We start from the raw sequence: 21,292 nt of genomic DNA, 5'->3' as shown, positions 1-21,292 counted from the left end.
TTAATGCAGTAAAAAATAAAGCATATATCTCCTATTTCAGTGTATCAAGTCACTATTAACAAAGTTTACACTTTACTGTATGGTTCAAAAACATCATAGAAGGCATATATGCGAAACATTTATAGTTTTAATTTTTATTTATTTAATTATTTTAATGTGCACATAGATTTAGATATAAAGACTAGAAAGAAAGAAAGAAAGAAAGAAAGAAAGAAAGAAAGAAAGAAAGAAAGAAAGAAAGAAAGAAAGAAATAAAGAAAGAAAGAAAGAAAGTCATACAGACAGTCAGACATACAGACTAGTGCTTGTCAAGACATAAAGATGACGACGTGTGCTTGACGAGCATTGGAGGCGGGATCACTGAGGAGGATGTAGCTGCTGTCATGGCTCCCGAACCGCGTATATCTCCGTGCAATAGTAAAATTGACAGAAAAGAAATGCGTTGTCCTTGTTCATAACAGAAAATGTATTTTTGAAGAATAAGTATAGCTATAATACTTTAGCTTAGAACCGTTGCCTTTTAAAAAATCCCTTCGTGCGAGCGAGCTATGGATGTGCAGGTTGCAAACCATTGCAGCATCAAGTCTGCAGCCAAACCGAGCAGTCCGCAGAAAGCAGCTGAAAGTGGGACAGAAACGGCACCAAAGAAAAAATCGCGTACCAGAAGAGGCAAAAGAGGCAAGAGACGGAGGGGCAAGAAGGCCAACGAGCCCCCGCCATTTCTCCCGCCGGAGGTAAATAGATGTTTGCGGATGCTAACCTTAGCCGGCGGATTATTATTCCCTCTGTGTGTAGCAAAAAACGCAATGTCAGACAGCTGTAACACGATTTTTGTTGTCAGTGTTATGCGTTTCACATATTGTTTTTATTGTTATAACATTAGTAAGACATATTAACGTGTAACAAGCGAAATGCGTTTTAAATGCAGAAAACCTTGCTAAAATATTGTACAGGTAGCCTGATTTGCTACTGTGAATACAGAATAGTAAAATATTAGTGGATTTAAAATGAAAATGCTGTCATACGTTCACTTGTTTAAAACCTATTTGACTTTCTTCTGTGTAAAACAAAATAATTGTTCGTACACAAACTATTTTTTGAAGAAAACTGGAAACCTGTAACTATTGACTTCAATAAAATTTATTTTTCCTATATGTCTATGGTCACAGGTTTTCAGCTGTCTTCAAAATATCAACCTTTGTGTTCAACAGAGGGAAAAAAGAAACTCAAGGTTTAAAACTACACAACATTGAGTAAATAGTGAACACTTTTTCATTTTGTTTATTTTTTGAACAGGTGGCTAGTAATATACGAATGCAGATTAAGAATCAACATTACAGCACATTTTTCATTCCAGATAGGTTACAGTTGGTTAGATATATTTATTAAAATAATAGTAGGTCATTGGTGTTTAATTAGATTTATTTTTTATTTCATATTATTATTTTATTTATGATTGTTATTTAATTTGTATTTTTACCAAAACCTGTCTGGGGAAAGTTTTGGGTATTGGGGTTTGATTTATTGTAAAACCTTGAAAAGGACATTCATCATTCATTTTCTTTTCAGCTTAGTCCCTTTAATAATTTGGGGTCACCACAGTGGAATGAACTGCCAACTTATGTAACATATGTTTTACGCAGTGGATGCCCTTCCAGCTGCAACCCAACAATGGGAAAAACTTAAGATATGTTATACTAAATAATAGTAGGTGATAATATAGTAGTAATAAAATAGTAGTTAGGTAGTAATAATATGTTTTTAGACAGCAAAAATGTTTTGAGTGGGCAGTTTTTGTGTTTATATATTATATATAATACATATTGTAACTGATTGTTTTTTTTTTCACTTTTAGGCTGAAGAGGGAAATATTGAATACAAGGTATGCAAACCTCACAAATCACAATCTGAAAAAGAGTGTGTTTACACTTGTCAGCAAACTGGTGTGCTTGCGCTGTTATTGTGAAATGATTGTGTGGTTCGACTAAAATATGAATTCAACAAAAACCAAAGTGCAAAACTAACTGAAACAAAACATTATGTCAAAATCTGTGATTAAAAAGGACAGGACTCTGTTTTCTCTCATCATAACTGCATATCAAATCTGAAATATAAAGAATAAAAGAACATCTTCATGTACATTCACTCTTTTACCATGCTTTCATCCAAAGGAACTTATTTATAAGTGAGGATAAAAGAAGCCCTCCAGATCATCAGATATTACAGTATAAAATGTTCTTAGTCTTGTTTATACTTATAGTAAATGTGTTAAAATGTGCTATAGTAAACAAAGTTTGCAAATTAGATGACTTAAATGAAAAAGATCTTGTTAAAACATTTTAAAAATAACTTAAGTAGGTGATTGGAAATTATACATTTTTCTAATTAAAATACTGAAATAAAAAATATATATAAAAATTATATATATGTATATTATGTGTGTGTGTGTGTGTGTATGAATGTATATATATATATATATGTATATATATATATATATATATATATATATATATATATATATATATATATATATATATATATATATATATATATCAGGGTCCCCGCGGGTCCTTAAAAAGTCTTAAAATGTCTTAAATAAAATTTTCGATTTTTAAGGTCTGAAAATGTCTTAAATTCTGTAATTTTCCATAAGGAGGTCTTAAATTTCATGTGGGATCTTAAATATCATGTCCGACTCGTATTATGGCGGCAAATCAATGGCAATATAAATCGAGCGCAGCGGTGATGTTTGCGCGCGAGGAGAAGTGAACCGTGAGCAGATTACAGGTCTACACGCGAGAAAACTACAGCGCGCGAGCGCACAGGGGATCTTCGAGCGCGCTCAACTGATCTAGCGCGAGAAAACAAGTCCCGCGCGTGCACATCATCATCTGTGCGCACGATGTGGTCACGCCTACAGCGCGCGCGCGATCAGTTCTCTCCGCTCGCTCGCTGGTTCTTCTCTCTGCTCGCGCGAAACATTTTGGATTTTTGTGAGTCCTAGGGCGGGACTTGGTTTACTTGTTATCTCTAACGCTATTGGCTACTCTACCTTTCCAGAAGTTAGCCGGGATTGGACGCAGGTAAGCTAGTTTCCCCGTTAAATAAAAATATACAGGATAGCTTATCATAATGTCACAGTGTGAAACTAATAGACTTACTTTCTCAGTAATAATAGGTGACGACTTACTTTCAATAATGAGATATTTCTTGTAATAATTACTCTCATAATAATGCCTATTCTTACCATCATGACCAAGTCATATAATCACATATCAAAATAATGAGATATATTCTTGTAACAAACTTTATTGCTTGGGAGAGAAAGAGAGAGTTATACCATGTGGCAAAAGATCTCTCCATTAAACAGAAATTGGGGAAAATATACATGGGCTATTAAATCAGGACGAATAATTCAGACTTTAACTGTGTGTTTTGAACCATTTGATGAAGTTTAGCACCTACATTTAAACTGAACTCAATCCAAACGTGTTTTTTTTCTTTTTTTTTCTAAGACTCATTGTCCTTGACTCATTTTCTATGAAGAACAAGTCAGAATAAATTGGATGGACAATAGTATACAAAATAGGCTATACATGCATGAAGTGCATAAAGTACAAAGGTTTATAGTAAATATATTGCCATTAGTCTGTTATTCCACTTTACAGTTAAAGTCAGAATTATTAGCCCGCCTGAATTAGTAGCCCCCTGTTTATTTTTATCCTAATTTTTATTCAACGGAGAGAAGATTTTCTTCAGCACATTTCTAAACATTATAGTTTTAATAACTCATCTCTAATAACTGATTTATTTGATCTTTGCCATGATGACAGTAAATAATATTTGACTATATTCTTCAAGACACTTCTATACAGCTTAAAGTGACATTTAAAGGCTTCACTTGGTTAACTAGGCAGGTTAGGGTAATTGGGCAAGTTATTGTATAACGATGATTTGTTCTGTAGACTTTCGAAAAAATAAATAGCTTAAAGAGAGTAATAATATGGACCTTAAAATGGGTTTTAAAAAATTAAAACAGCTTTTATTCTTGCTGAAATAAAACAAGAAAAAAGTGGGCTACTAATTTTGACTTTAACTGCATATGTGACCTTTAAGATGTGGGCCTGTCATATAGAAAGTGGTATTTGTATGCCTCTGAAGTGGAATGATGTAATGGATAGTGAGTAAAGCCAAACGAATATTGTAGAAATTAAATTGTTGCTCAATAGGTAGCGATAAACACCCATCTGAATGTCTGTCACTGTATTTTTTATGTTTAATTGGACTAATCATTTTTGATTGAAGTCTTTATATGCAGGTTATTCAATCATTAACTAAAAATGAGATTGAAAAATATATATAATATATAGATATATATATTTTACACTGACCTATATTACAAACAATGTTAACAATTATAATAATATACAAAGTTGCACTGCACATATAGTATGCATTGTATGGAAAGATCTAAAACGCAAATAAACTCTTCTGAAGACAATATTTCCTAGAAAGATCATGCCCAAGTGTAATAATGAGCACTGCTGTTGTGGTTAATAATGAAGTAAAATACAACAAACCAGACAAGTGCTGCACGGACAAATCAAATGGGTTCAGAGAGTCATGTTACAAGAATGCTAGTCATATTTTTAGAAGATTAATTTTTATTATTTGACTGTTTCTCGAGATTGAATCCTCATAAAGTTCTCAGAAAGTTTCTTATGATTATGACTTGCAAATTGTATATATATTTAACGGCGTGATCTTTTAACCTGCGTCCAATCCCGGCTAACTTCCGGAAAGGCAGAGTAGCCAATAGCATTAGAGATAACAAGTAAACCAAGTCAACCAAGTAATCTGCTCACGGTTCACTTCTCCTCGCGCGCAAACATCACCGCTGCGCTCGATTTATATTGCCATTGATTTGCCGCCATAGATTTGCCGCCATACTTCACCACATCATTCTGTGTTGACACACTGAACATTTTCCTGTTTTTTTTTTTTTTTTTGATTAGGTAAAGTCTTAAATTTTCATTTTAGAGGACTTAAAAAGGTCTTAAAAGGTCTTAAATTTCCTGTTAAAAAATGTGCAGATACCCTGTTAATACTTCATGATATTCTAAATATTTACATTTTCTGATATTTGGAATATTCAAATATGTATATTTCTATATAAACATATATGAAATTAGAGAACAGATACAAAAATAATAAAAGATGTGCTTAATTGTACCTGTTTTTTCATATTGTAGTGTACCATTCAACGCTAGCCATGAAAATGTATTTCTTGCAGCAGATATTTGTGCTTTGACTCCTTTACATGTTTTGAGCAACACGTAAACACAAGAATATTACATTTCACAATAAATATGTCATGTATACAATTTTGTTCTTTAGGTTTGATCTTAAAGGGACAGTTCACCCTAAACGGAAAATTTTGTCATAATTTTCTCATTTTTCACTTGTTCCAAACCTGTTTGACTTTCTTTCTTCCATTAAAAACAAAAGAAGAAAGCTGAAAACTTGTAACCATTGACTTCAATAGTATTTGTTTTCCCCATTATGGCAGTCAATGGTTACAGGTTTTCAGCTTTTTTCAAAATATCTTTTTTTAAATGTGTATTCAAAGTTCATAAAGGGTTGGAACCATTTGACGAAGGGTAAACAGTTTAATCTTGAGGTGAACTTCCCCTGTAAAAATGCTATCGTGAACAACCCTAAGTGAATACATTTTATTTTTTGGTCAGGACCAATAGAACCACACTACACACTTTAAATTAATATGGAGTTGTACTCACATTGTTTATTGGCGTATGAATTCTCCCCTCAGTTGAAGCTGGTTAACCCCACGCAGTATCGGTTCGAGCATTTGGCCACACAGCTGAAGTGGCGTCTTCAGGAGGGCCGAGGAGAGGCTGTTTATCAGATTGGGGTGGAGGATAATGGTTTGCTTGTTGGACTTACTGAAGAAGATATGAAAGCTTCGCTAAAGACCCTTCGCAGAATGGCAGAGAAGTACGAGCTGTGTTCAGTCCATCAACTGGTGTTGTAAATGTTAAAAAATAGCATGTTTTGTGTGTCGTATTAGTAAGGTTTTGTGATTTTGTGCAGGGTTGGAGCTGATATTACACTTCTCAGGGAGAGGGAGGTGGACTGCGACAGAGCCAGGAGAAAAATCGCTGAAGTTCTTGTGCGGAAAGTTCCAGATGACCAGCAGGTCAGCTTCTGATGGTCTTAGTTACTGAGTCAGTCATGTGACAGTTTTTAGTTTCAAAAATGTAAAGCACACAAAAAAAATAATATTAAGTTTGAACGTACAATAACCTGGATACATTATTAAAAAAACAACTAATGTTTTAAACATTTACATTATTAGAAGTTTTTGTCAGAAAAAGTCTTAAATTAAGTTTGAAGATTAATGTATGCACTTTTTTTATTTTAATGTTAGTTTTAATAATCTTGTAGTTTGTTTTTATCATTATCATTATTATTTATTTATTTATTTTTTATTTATTTTTTTTTTTTACAAATGTATATATAGTTTTTAATTGTGGTTCTGGCTTTAGTTATTGGGACAAAAAATTGTCATTTTTTGATGTGAAATAACACGAATGTAACAAATAATAATAATTTTTTATTACTAAGAAATTTAATACCATTGATTTTTAATATTTACATTTTTTTTAGTTTACATTTTATTTGAAATAAAAGTAAATAAAAAATGTAAATATGTCTATGTCTTTATATACGCTATAATGAAAATGAAAACTTGAAATTACAGTGTTTCTGCTGGGTTCTAAAAAATCTTAAAATGTCTTAAATTTCAAAAATTTTAGGCCTTAAAAAAAGTCTTAAATCCACTGAAATATTGTGTTCATTCATTCATTCATTCATTCATTTATTTTCTTGTCGGCTTAGTCAATTTATTACTCCGGGGTCGCCACAGTGGAATGAACCGCCAACTTATCCAGCAAGTTTTCACGCAGCGGATGCCCTTCCAGCCGCAACCCAACTCTGGGAAACATCCACACACACTCATTCACACAAACACACTACGGACATTTTAGCCTACTTAATTCACCTGTACTGCATGTCTTTGGACTATGGGGGAAACTGGAGCACTCGGAGGAAACCCACGCAAACGCAGGAAGAACATGCAAACTCCACACAGAAACGCCAACTGAGCCGAGGCTCGACCCAGTGACCTTCTTGCTGTGAGGCGAACATGCTACCCACTGCGCCACTGCATCGCCGAAATATTGTGTTGTAGGTCTAAAATCATTATAAATGGGTCTTAATTTTTATTTTAATGTCCATGTAAAGATATACCCAAGTGGGCCAACACCCATACAATCACTAATTATATACAGTATTTCAATAAAAAATGTAAGAAACGTTTATTTATTAATTCTATTTACTTGTTCATATGGTTTAATTATCTTCTTTACAATAACATTTGTTTTTAATGTTTTTTTAAGGTTTTAAATTGGCCATTGAAAAACATTTAGCGTTTAGCCTTGTTTAAGTCTGAAATTTCATTTATTGTGGTCTTAAAAAGGTCTTAAAAGTCTTAAATTTGACTTGAAACCTGTAGAAACCCTAAATTATATTTTAGAAGTTCTCATAATTTGCCATTTCTTTTTACATTATGGTTATTGAAAAACTTGACACTATTAAACAAATTTTTAAAAAAAATTTTCCATCACAATTTTTATCGCAAATAAAGAATAAACAACCATAAAATTGCACTTAAAAAATGGGTGCAGAAACAATTGCATAAGTTTAATAAATTGCTATTAATTTTCACAATTACAAATAAAAACAAGTGTCATTTCATATGAATATGACATTTTCACGTTTTGTACTTTCATGTAAAATTTACGCAGTGTTTGCTTTAATTGACCAAATTTAATATAACTTATTTTACCAATGGATGTGTTTGTAGTTTCTGGATCTTCGCGTGGCTGTTCTGGGTAATGTGGACTCAGGAAAGTCGACTCTGCTGGGAGTTTTGACTCAAGGTGAGCTGGATAACGGACGTGGCAGAGCAAGACTCAACCTCTTCAGACACTTGCATGAGATTCAGACCGGACGGACATCCAGCATCAGTTTCGAGATCCTAGGCTTCAACAGCAAAGGAGAGGTCAGGCAAATATTCCAAATCTTTCATTTTTGATCCACTTTCAGTATTGAATTAATATAAAATTTCAACCAACAACCTTCCTCATGCTAACATGTCGCTTTTTTATTTTTCTGTTGTTCTAGGTTGTAAATTACAGCGACTCCCGAACAGCAGAGGAGATCTGTGAAAGCTCTTCCAAGATGATCACTTTTATTGATTTGGCTGGTCACTATAAGTACTTGAAGACCACCATATTTGGCCTGACGAGCTACTGCCCGGACTTTGCAATGCTGGTGGTGGGAGCCAATACTGGCATTGGTTGGTATTTATGAATATGCATTTACAGTAGAGATCAAAATAAGAGTACTCTTCATTGTTCAAACATGCTATGATTTTTAAGTGTGGATACAACATGCTAGTTAAACAGTGTTTTAGAAAATAACGAAGGGACTTCATCAAAAACTGCCAAAAATGATTGGGTGAAAATGATGTTTTTGGCAAAACAGATGAAAATATGAGCTGAATAAAAGGCTATGCAGCACTGCAGTGCCTAGCAGTACTCATTTGCTGGTTCTACGCTCCCTCCAGCTGTAGTCAGTGGGGTGTTAAGCGGCTTTCACACTGGACGAGGAAAGTGTTGCTCTATGAAACCCATTAATTGCAATGGCTTGTGCCATCCAATGGGAGTTTGCTGCTGAGCCAGCTAAATTGCAGAGCACAGAATTAGAAAACAGCAACACATATTTCTGTAAGTTACAGCATCATCCAAACAATGACACTTCCTCCTCCAACTTTTAGTAAATTTATACACTTTTGGTGAGTTTTTCTCAGTTTTTTCTCCAATTTGATAATGAACATACCAGTGTTAATATCGTTATTGAAAGTAAACCGTAAATCGTTGGTTGCCTATAGCTTGACACAAACATAAACTTGATAAATGCTGTTATAATCCACTCCAATGAGCCGTTCATTAATAAAATAAGTGGATCTGAGTGCATACATACAGTAATGCAACTAATGCAGCTGACCTGTCAAGCCATTTTTATTGACCAAAAACTGGAACATACTGTTTCTCATCACTCAACTAAATAAATTTCACTTTTATAACTAAAGTGTTTTAGGATAATTTCAAATAGGTGTAATGGAAACCTCACTCCCCTGTTCTCAAAAGGTGCTCCAGTGACAGACGCTAGGGGGCGCTGTCTTTATGCTGATGATACACAAAATAACTTTTTGGGCAATGTTGCTTGGTTATTTTTCTATTACGAATAGATAACAGTGTTGTATCTGTAGCCTATTGCCCTAATTACTTACCCTGTGTCTCAAACGGTTGGCCATTATAAAATAATTTCCCAAAGTTGCCCTGCAACATTGCTCGAAAAGTTCCCCTGTGTATTAGTGATGCACGGATGGCGGCTATCTCTGTGGGTGATGCGGATAATCCGCGGGTTGAGTAATAAAAAAATACATCATGATTAATTGCGAGTGGGTCGTGGGTGAATGTAGTGGGACATGGCAGTAGACCAGCGAAAAAGCAGACAGTGGGCTTTGCAGAATGGGAAGATGAGACGGCCAAAATAATAGATGAGGTGCAAGAGTACTGTTCAAACTTTCAGTTAGAGGAGTCATTAGAGGAAAATCTGCAATCGTTCTGGGAGAAACAAGATCGCTTATTTACACGAATGCAGCGCCTTGCGTGGAGAATCTTGTGCATTCCTACAACAAGCGGTGCGAGCAAACGCTCATTCAGTGCAGCTGGCTGCGTTTTGGAAGTGAGGCGGACCGTATGTAGGCACAGTAGATGCTGTTCTGTTTCTGCACAGTGCAAAGAAAAAGGCCAAGTTAATATAACGTAACTGCCGTTTAGGCCGAAATGGCACCCTTTTTGTTATCTTGTTCCTGTATCTGTAAAAGCTAAAATGTCTTATTTTTACTTTCTGTATGTATTTGAAAATGAAGAATTTTTTTTTTTTTGTAAAAACATTTGTTTTTATAAATAAATGTTCATTTAAAAACTTTTACAATTAACGTATTATTTTACTATCAGAGATGCGCAGATTAGCTCTGAATCTACTGTTAATATCCACATTGACCTATCATCATGCCTAAAACAAAGAATTGAATTATTAAAGTTACGATCAGGCGCGGGTCGGTTGCGGATACATATATCAGATAAAACGATATGTGCTGAGCGGGTGGATGATTAGTATGAAGCCGCGAATTCGGGTGACATTTCAGCTGATCTGTGCATCTCTACTGTGTATCATCAGCATTAGTTAGCCTCTTCATTAGAGCAACCACCTTCCATGAAAAGAGGCATTGGTTCGATTTTAGGTTGGAGCGAGCGAGTGGTTTAGGACTGGTGGGTTAAATTGGTGCCGTGAGCTGGACAGGAGTGAGGTCTAGGGGGGTGAGTGTAACAGAGGCCAGCTAGTGAAGTGTAGTGCAGGTAGGTTGCACAAGCAGTGATGTGGAATTCGTGCTTTAATTTTGATCTCCATTCTATATTGATTTAAAAGATGTGAATGTGATTTACGAATTTAGGTTGTTTAATTCCCTCAGCTGGCACAACTAGGGAGCACCTGGGTTTAGCGATGGCACTAAAGGTGCCCATTTTCATTGTGGTGAGTAAAGTGGACCTCTGTGGTAAAAGCACAGTGGAGAAAACGGTTCGTCAGCTGGAGAGAGTCCTCAAACAGCCCGGCTGTAACAAGATCCCCATGGTGGTGGCAAACCCTGATGATGCTGTCACCGCCGCACAGCAGTTTGCACAATCCTCCAGGTACATGTGTGCGAAGAGACAGGTTATTACACACTTTTATTTCCTCCCTTTGAAGTACGCTTACAATCTTAGTAGGCATGTGCAGTATTTTTTATTGTCTTATATCACAATATAATATAATTATTATTATTACTATTATTATTAATTATTATTATTATTATTATTATTATGTATTATTATTATTATATAATTATTTCACTCACAAAAACACATCTGATGGTTATGACATTGACTGTACTTTGAAGCCTATTAAAATTCAGGCTGGGTAAATATATTACTTGCTTATAGTTGTTTTCATACTCATCACAGACATCCTTACTCATCAGTAAACCACTAAAATACAGTTTTTTTTCAGTAATTAATAATAAAGGAAAATTTTAAAATTTCAAAATTTAATGGAAAATTGACTTGAATTATCTTTGTTTTTATTTACTAGTTTAAAAAATAAAATTTGTGTTCTCCCAACTATAATTATATATTTTTTTCTTACCACTTTCCATGAGCCTTGCACCCTTAACACACAAATATGTAAATCCCTTGAATACTCTACAAAGCAACCCAGTGCTAATAATTTGTGTGTGTGTGTGTGTGTGTGTGTGTAATGATGTGTCTATTTTACCGCAGCGTGACACCCATCTTCACCCTCTCCAGCGTATCAGGGGAGAATCTGGACCTTTTGAAGGTCTTCTTCAACATTCTTCCCCCATTGAGCAACAGCAAGGAGCAAGAGGAGCTCATGCAGCAGCTCACAGAGTTCCAGGTACACACGCTCAACATTCATTCAACAACATTTAGTTATTGTCTCAATTCTGGCATCGCATCATGTGACACCATTGTGTTCTTACAGGTAGATGAGATTTACAGTGTTCCTGATGTGGGGACAGTTGTTGGTGGAACTCTATACAGGTCAGTCCACACGTGTTGTGTCAATCTTGTCTGTTTGGCTGTTTGGCTGTTTAAAAACTCCCTAGAAACCACCAAGAAAAACCAACAAGCGGCATGCAAAACCAACGACTGAGCACACGTAGCAGCAACCTAGCATCTACACAATAACACCATAGCAAATGATCTCTGTAGCAAGTTTCTGGCAACTGTCTACCAAAAGCACTTGCAACCACACTTTAAGAAATCATAGCAATCATCTTAGCAACCACATAACAACACCATAACTCTTTTTCTACACAATTGTGAAGACTAAAAACCTATAACCATTGACTTTCAAAGTAGGAAAAACAGATATTTTAGAGGTTTATGGTTATAGGTTTACAGCTTGCTTTAGTATACTGTATTTTCCATTGTGTTCAAGAGAAGAAAGAAACTCAAACAGATTTGAATCAAGTTAAGGGTGAACAACCTAGCAATGTTTATGTATTGAAGTAACTGCTTACCAACCCCCAAATTCACTAGCCATAGAGTGGAGGAACTATGAAGTCATCTTGTAGGCTAATCGGCTGCTAGCATAAAACTAGTTCCCTCGATAAAATCCCTATTTGATATTCCCATAGGCTTTTTGAAGATTGCGAATAAGCTCTGTGTTCTAACATTGTTCTTTACACTTACACATTTTGTCCAACCAAATAATCCTCGCACGAAAATACAACTTTTTAGCACTTCCGAATCTTAAATGCAAACGCAAGAATTGAAAAGCTAACAATAGGCTATAAATGGACTACAGTGCCATCAGGACGCACGCCTGTGACGTCAGAACCACCCTGGTACTGACAACATTTCAAGCTTATATTTAGAATTGCGGTCTATGACAAAGATTTACTCATGGTTTATTATATTATAATCCACGCTATATAATGTAAGAAAATAAATACGCAAAAACACATAGACCTACGTACCTTTTGGATATTTTTTTATGTGGGAAATTTGTTTTGGTTTACGGTTGTTATAAAAGTTTTAAAACTGTATGTATAAATGCACACACATAGTATTATCATAAGACACATTTAAATAAGTGTAATTTTAAATGTAAAGTTAAATAAGTTGCCTGCACACAACCTGCCCACCTTAGTACCACACGACAGAAAAGAGGCATGAAGGACAAGTCTATATACCTGCAAGTTCCATCATAGATAGAGAACAGCATTCAATATTCTTTTTTTTGTCATGAAGTACAACAGAAAGCAGCTCATACAGTCACATATACTATACATTTTAAGGAAGAGTGTAAATACTGCAGTTATGACAGAGTTAAATGTGTTCAGATGAAGAAAAAAATGACTGTTAACATGCATGTATTTTTACACATTTATTCACACGTTTGCATTACTTAGAGCAAGAAAGAAAGTGGTAAGCATTGGTAAGCATTAACTTCATAATATTGTTTAATTAAAAAAAAAAGGGTCAACAAATTAATCTGTCTTGACCATCTATACAAGTGAAGGAATTATCTGCACACAATCTGAATTCCCAATTAAAAAAAAAAACAATTTAAACCTATAAAACAATACTTATGAAAAAGAGAGGGGGTGCTATTGCTTACAAATAACAGACAAATCCAAATGCCCAACACAAGCAAGCTATATTCCAGACAGGATCAGCTTGATGACGTATACTGTTTCAGACATCGCCTGTAGTCTCATCTAGCTACTTGATGTGTTATGTAGTGTTATGTTAGTGTTATGTAGCTGATGTGTTTTATGTCATAGAGTAAAACACGAAAGTATTTTAAATTTGTGTTTAACCAAAATCCCATTGCAAAAACCTATTGACTTTGGGTTTTTGCAAACAAATTGACATCTTAGTTCCTCCTCTCTATAGCCTAGCAATCATTCAAAACACTTTTGAAACAATCCGAAACACTCATACAATATTTGTCCTTAAAATATCAAATGCAAGGAACCCCTTTAACCAGCTTTAAAATTGCCAACCGTTATTGTAACAAACTCCCAGAACACCCTAGCCATGAAAGTCCTTAAAACAACAAAATTATATTCTGTAAACATTGAGCCAAAAGCAATATAATAGTGCAGTCTATAAACTGTAAAAAATGAAGGGTGCATCTCCACATCCCTCCATGGAACGAAAATAAAACCAAAATATTCAAATTGGTCATGATATTTTTGCACCGATAACTTTACTGCATTAAAAATGATAGAAAATATGGATTACGAGAAGTGTATTTTGTTTATAACCTATACTGCAGGCAGACACCAGGGGGCGATATCAATGTTTGGCTTAACTTTTCAGGACGTGTAAAACAACTCACTGATAAGTCACTTCTAAACCAAACAACTTGAACCCCTTGAGAATTCTCCCTGGGAGAATATTTATACCTCTTTTGAAGTTCCCAATCATGCAGAATCCAATTGAAATGATTGGATTTCTCCTGGAGAGAACCATTTAAGTTCATCAAACTGCAGTTAATGTGTCTGCACCTTAAGGCATGTGTAACCTTCACACCTCAAGGCTTTGGAAAGCAATCAATATTCAATTTGTCTCGACAAACTTCTCTTCTCAAGTTGATAATTGACTTTCCATTCACATGCAGTGGTGTGTGTCGTGAAGGAGATCGGCTAGTTGTGGGTCCCACTGATGATGGGAAGTTTCTGAGGCTGAAGGTGTGCAGTATTCACAGGAATCGCTCCGGATGCCGCGTCCTGAGGGCCGGACAGGCCGCCACGCTCGCACTTGGAAACTTTGATCGCTCGCTACTCCGAAAGGTCTGATCTGAAAATGACCAAAAAGTCTTTACATAGCCATGTCTTTGTAACAAGAGGAGTTTTAATAAGCATTTGTGTTTTTGTAGGGAATGGTCATGGTGAGTCCTAAAATGAACCCTACAATTTGCTGGCAGTTTGAGGCCGCCATTGTCCTCCTGTTCCACGCCAAGACTTTCCGCCGTGGTTTCCAGGTCACGGTGCACATAGGAAATGTCAGGCAGACCGCTACAGTGGAGTGCCTCCTTGGAAAGGTGGGGATTTGTTTCCTGACCTCAAAGAAATTTTGTATTTACTAATAGGGATGTCCAGATCCGATCACGTGGTTTCAGATTTAGAATCGGATGTTACCTCCTGATCAGGACTCGAATATTTATGTATATAAATATGTTCTCATTATTTTTTAACACATCAATAGTTATGCGCTGGGACAGAGTTCAACCTCTTGCTTGACTTCACTCAGAAACAGCAACGTGTGTGGCATATCATCGCTTTGTTGCAGAGACGCTATTGGTTAAATGCTGGCAAAGTAGAACACGGAAGCAGCTTGAAGCGGAAATAGCGAGTATGTCTGTGGTTTGGAGGTATTATAAAGTTGATGACCATAGCATTACCATAGCAAACCATGAGATATGTATACTTGGGATTGCCTACAGGGTATTTTTAGTGGGAAGCTATTTATTTTTATAATAGATTCTTTTATATTTACTAATGCTCTAAAATCCAAAAGTGAAGAATTGATGTTATTTATTACTTGATTGTTCAAGCTACCTCACAGAAGTGCTCTGTTTGTTAACATAGTTGATGAATGTTAAAATAAGGTGAATTAAATAAAAAGTAAGGAACATCCTGGATCTGTTTCCTAGCTCTTCTTTATTTGTTATTTTATGTATTGTAGAAGTATTGGATCAGGTTTCGGTTTCAGTAGATACTCAAAATCAAATGACTCGAACTCGAGGACAAAAAAACTGATCGGGACATCCCTGTTTACAAACCTTGTTGTTGGTATTACCTCTTTGGAAGAATCTGTTCTGTGTGCATATTATCACAGAAATATGTCTGTTTGTCCTCTAGGAGGAGCTGCGGACTGGAGAGCGAGCCGTTGTGTGTTTCAGATTCTTGAAGCACCCAGAGTATTTGCGCGTGGGAGCCAAACTGCTCTTCAGAGAGGGGGTGACCAAAGGCATCGGACACGTGACGCACCTTCTACCCTCCACCCAGAACCACGTGCCTGATCAGAACCACAACCAGAACCACACCTAAACACGGTGGGAGTGACATCACAAATCGGAAGAAGACCCTTCCTGTTCTTGCCTTGAGTTTGCATCCCCTGGTTTTATTGTGCACTTTTCATTTCCACTCAAGAGTGTAGATTTGCTTATATTAATTGCAAATTTGCCTGTGCGTAAGTGCTCTCGGTTCCTGTGACATTTGGAGGGTTGTGCTACAGTGATTTACCGATTAATGTCTGCTGGGTGTAATGAAGCTCGGAAACCTCTCCTGTTTTCGCACATGTGCGTGCTTCCCATTTTAAGACAAAGCCGGCTGACCTTCAGTGAAGCATGTGGGATTTTGGGTCGCTAAGTTGGGTATCTGGAGCAAATTTCTACAGCAGCAACTCCTGGCTGCATTAGAGATATGCAATTATATTAGCTGCAGTTCTTCTTCAGATCTTCTCTAGTATTTAATAAATGATGTTATCCCAGAAGAACTGGTGCACTTTAGATGTTTCATTTTGAGAAGGATTTGCACAGTAAAAATGTTAGTATAGACCTTAAGCCCAAAGTACACTTTGTCTTTTGACTTGAATGCTTTGCATAGTGGTGTCTATTCGTGTACCTGTAGGTCTAACATGTCGCAAAGTTTAGCTTGAACCAGGTCCAACACACAGGACTAGAAATTCTGAAAACCCAATTATTAGCTCAAACCAGATCCAACACACAGGACTAGAACGTTCTGAAGACCAGATTACTCACCTAAACCATATCTGACACACAGGACTAGAACATTCTGAAAACCCAATTATTAGCTCAAACCAGATCCAACACACAGGACTAGAACGTTTTGAAGACCAGATTACTCACTTAAACCGTATCTGACACACAGGACTAGAACGTTCTGAAGACCTAATTAGTAGCTTGAACCAAATCTGACACACAGCACTTGAACGTTCTGAAGATCCGATTGGTAGCTTGAACCAGATCCGACACACAGGACTAGGACTTTGAAGACCCAATTATTAGCTTGAACCAGATCCGACACACAGGACCAGAACAATCTAAAGACCCGATTGGTAGCTTGAACCAGATCTGACACACAGGACTAGAACGTTCTGAAGACCCGATTAGTAGCTTGAACCAGATCTGACACACAGGACTAGAACGTTCTGATGACCCGATTGGTAGCTTAAACCAGATCTGACACAGAGGACTAGAACGTTCTGAAGACCAGATTACTCACTTAAACCAGATCCGACACACAGGACTAGAACGTTTTGAAGACCCGATTAGTAGCTTGAACCTGATCCGACACACAGAACTAGAACGTTCTGAAGATCCGATTGATAACTTAAACCAGAACCTACACACGACTATAACTTTCTGAAGACCCAATTATTAGCTTGAACCAGATCTGACACACAAGACTAGAACGTTCTGAAGACCCGATTGGTAGCTTAAACCAGATCCAACACACAGGACTAGAACTTTCTGAACACCAGATTACTAGCTTGAATCAGATCTGGCAGAGGACTAGAATGTTCTGAAGACCCAATTATTAGCTTGAACCAGATGTGACACACAAGACTAGACTGTTCTGAAGACCTGATTATTAGCTTAAACCAGTTCCAGCACACATGATTAGAAGGTTCTGAAGAGCTGATTACCTTGTTTAGATTTTTTTTAAGGTAAGAGCTGAACTCTGCAGGACACTGGGCCTCCAGGAGCAGGTTTGGACACCCCTGGTTTAGCATATGCATAAAGTTGTGGCTTATTGGTTAAAGAGTCGGAAATGTAAATCAAGGGACACAAGTTTTATTCCAAGTACCAGCAGGAGTTGTAGGTGAGGAGGAGTGATTAAATGACACTTTGTTCTACCTTTAGTACCCACATCTGATATGCCCTTGAGTAAGGGACTGAACCCCCGATTGCTCCCCAGTTGCCTCAGCAAATGGCTGGCAAAGTTTCATCTTTGTCCTGGGTTTGTGCTATTTCTTCCCATATGTAATGTCCTGTAGAACTCTCAGTATTGAGGGAGCTTTATTGCCCCTTTATTGCTGTCCGAATGCATTCAACGACATTTCAGTTTATAACAATGAACCCATTTAAACTATTTTGACTTTGCCTCTGGAAGTGGTTGAAAGTGGACAAGCTTAAAACATTTTAGACCTGACTGACCCACTTGAGATTAGAATGAGAAAAAAATTGGCTTCTGTGTGAACCCTGTTGGCTTGGTTTCGTCACTTTAGTTTTTGTTTTCATGTTCTGATTTTACAACCAATCAGAGCGCTCACTTTCACAGATGACCGGAGCCAATTCTACATGATGAATCAGGCCAACTCGCTTCAACATTAACCCGATGAGATGCGATGTGTGGAACACACCAAACAAACTAGCCTAACACATGTTCAACAAGTCCGACTGACGGCTTGGTGTGTCTCGGCCTTTAAAGAAAAAGTTCACCCAAAAATTATAATTCAGATACAGCCAAAACATTTAGACACACCCATCTTCACCCCGTCAGAGGCTATTAATCAGTAAGATGCAGCATTGTTCAATATTTTATCTTTAATGTCATTATAGACAACCATCCAGGTTTAGTTCACGTTGTTTGGTTTTGTTTCAGTGCATGTTTGTTGACATGACAGAATATCGCCCCATCTTCCTGACAAAAAAGGAGGTTTAGGAGCCTCTAGGGTTGTAGAATCAGTCAGGCATGACTGGGTTGTAGAGATCTAGATTAAATTGTGCCTAATCATATGTTTGTCATCACTGATATCAATCCAAAACAATTGTGCATATTGCACACTTATATGTAAGCAAATATTAGCAAGGTTTAGGTCATTTCAGATGGCTTACAGGGTTAACTGAACATTTATGGCAGCTTTGTGTGATCAGTATTCGTCTTGGGCATGCACAGGAACCCAGCTAATGATTGTGTTGTGTGTCTTGTTCACCCATGTGCACTCCTGTTCAAGATTTTGTGCAATTTAAAAAAAAAACATTGAATGTACTGATCATAGATATAAATGTACCATTTGAAGTTACTAAACTAAATATAGCTAGTTTTATTCAGCTGCATTGGGCATCATGCATGAAACTGAAACAGAACACATTTGCGATCGTAAATTGTCGGTACAACTGTTCTTGCACAGGTTTCCGCATTCATTTTTGTTTCAAGAATGGTTTTATGTACTTTTTTAGTACATATAAAACCAATCCGTGCTCTTTCTGAAAACATACGGCTATATATATTTCTGGAGTGTGGTAAATATGTACCAAGGGGTATGTTTATTTGCAGTTTTTGCGAATCAACCAGAGGTAGCATACATGGCAAGCTAACTGGACAAAATGGTAACGGGAAAGCCGTCCATATTTAGGTAAGTGGTCAGCTGGTGCAAACAGCATCATTCTGCCCTGTAGCATTCGTTTTAAAGACAAAATGCAGCCTTAAGTACTTCTGGCTACATAATTCGCGATCTCCAGAAATGTTTGCAGGGCTATGTTTTCAGAATGAGCCTATGTTGTACAAAGCAAATAGTTCTGCTTGTGTTTTATAAATGAAGCCCAATCTCTTTCATAAATTCAGCTTTTGGTCAACAGTGCATGTTGTGCTTACGAAAATATTAATTCACATTGTTTGAAGTGCAGCTGGTTGGCTTATAATGTTTGGAATGTATCTTCATTTGATGTACTTTTAAAAAGAAAAGAGTTCAAAAACCTGCAAACCTGACTAGTCTATTGCTTCGCTATTAGTTCCTATACCAGTATAATAAAGAATTAATGTTCTTGTGGAACATCGTCTGTTTATTAAAAACTTAGAAATCTTAAATAATTCCGCATTTGTCTGCACCAATGGCGCAGTGCTTAGTGTGTTGACACATGGCACTCCAGTGCTCACGGTGACCCAAGTTCAATTCCCGCCTCGAGGTCCAATGCCTATCTTTTCCCACTCTGCTCCCTATGTTTTCCTTTCCAATACTCTTTACTGTCCTATCAATTAAAAGTGAAAACCCCGAAAAAATCTAATAAATAAAACAATCATCCAACATTTTAAATTTGTGCAACTCTCTGAAAGATACCTTCATTGTACAATACTTTGTGGGAGTTACGTTCTAAAAATAACACGCAATAGGCAAAGTCATCGGCTCCGTTTTTTACAGTAAAACCCCTCACTACACAATTTATACACTTTTCTCAGACAGGCGTTAACACTCTGTAATGTTAAAACACTCTCAAAGAAAAAATAAGTCCAGTATTATAGAACGAAACCAAAGATCAAAACCTGTTGTCAGGCACAAACATTCATCGTTGTCTTTTGTGCGGTTAATGTTGGCATCCAGCGTAATGTTCTTTTTCCTGCAGTCACTGATCAACAAAACTATTGCAGGCTCCATCCTTAAGTGGGTCGCACATCGGATGCGCCGCACAAATGAAAGTTGGAAATAACATACATCGGACGCGCATATTAGCTTATTATTTAAAATGAAATTATTCAGATGGCGCTCTGTGGTGCGGCAGAAATATGAGCCACAGGCAGCCGCTGAATTGCACTGCCACTGTGCGTACCCTGATATAATGGCCAGTTTCCACTAAGTGGTACAGTACAGTAGTTACTCTCGCGTTTGTTTGTTTCTAACAGAATCGGATATCAAAAGTGCTTCGGTAATTACTCACACATTTTCATCAGCTCAAGAAGTTATACTCAAACATAGACATGTATACAGCGAGAAATCGAAACTGTTCGCGATTTGAACGTCCTTCTAAAAAACCACGGGCCACTGGGCAGATTTTGCTCTTCTCCTTGGCATTGTAGCTGTTCATCAAGATGACGACAAGTTCGGATCAATCATGGCTTGTTATATATATATATATATATATATATATATATATATATATATATATATATATATATAACATGGTGCTTCCTTTGTTTTCATTCTGGCTTGTCCACGAGCAAGTGACGTATCTCTGTAAATCAATGTAATTAATTCGGCTGTCCTAGGTACCCTTTCCTAAGAGTGCCCAATAAGTGGTACGGTACGGTTCGCTTTTAGGTACCTTTCGACAGTGAAAACGGCCATACCACACCACTCAGTGGAAACGGGCCATATCTGACCACTTTTTGGGTACCCTTTGCAGAGTGTACCTAGCACAGCAAAAGGGTGCCAAAAGGCGAAGCAAGATGTGCTGAACACTATTGGTTTACAGAGATTAATTCGCAAATGCAACTAGCCAGGAAAATGAAAACAATGTAAGCGACATTTTAAAATACACAGCTGAGACATTAAACCGTGATAATATATACATATAATAACAAGCCATGGTCGACACGAGCTCAAATAAACCTTGTTGTCGTCTTGATGAACTTCTACAAAAACAAGAAGAAGAGCAGAATCTAGCTTGTTCCCCGTAGTTTTTTACAGGGCTGTCTAAAGTGCGATCGGTTTCGCTTTCTTGCTTGCGTCTATATTTGAAATAGCAAACTTCTTGAGCTGATGAT

The 21,292-nt window shown here is 36.7% G+C and overlaps 1 protein-coding gene across 1 annotated transcript; it reads left to right on the top strand.

Moving 5' to 3' along the window:
- Positions 1 to 373: 373 nt before the first annotated feature.
- gtpbp2b (GTP binding protein 2b) lies at positions 374 to 19,583 on the top strand. Its single transcript, NM_001351674.1, is given in 14 exon segments — positions 374 to 734; positions 1,856 to 1,882; positions 5,831 to 6,015; positions 6,112 to 6,217; positions 7,946 to 8,143; positions 8,266 to 8,440; positions 10,685 to 10,904; positions 11,529 to 11,664; positions 11,752 to 11,810; positions 14,404 to 14,575; positions 14,662 to 14,826; positions 15,647 to 16,549; positions 16,658 to 16,838; positions 16,893 to 19,583. Coding segments are annotated over 12 exon segments (1,818 nt in total). The 5' UTR covers positions 374 to 548; the 3' UTR covers positions 15,836 to 16,549; positions 16,658 to 16,838; positions 16,893 to 19,583.
- Positions 19,584 to 21,292: the final 1,709 nt, after the last annotated feature.

Source organism: Danio rerio, chromosome 22 (assembly GCF_052040795.2).
Source record: "Danio rerio strain M-AB ecotype USA chromosome 22, GRCz13ab, whole genome shotgun sequence".
Lineage (NCBI taxonomy): Eukaryota > Metazoa > Chordata > Actinopteri > Cypriniformes > Danionidae > Danio > Danio rerio.
This window is presented reverse-complemented; position numbering and strand designations above follow the sequence as displayed.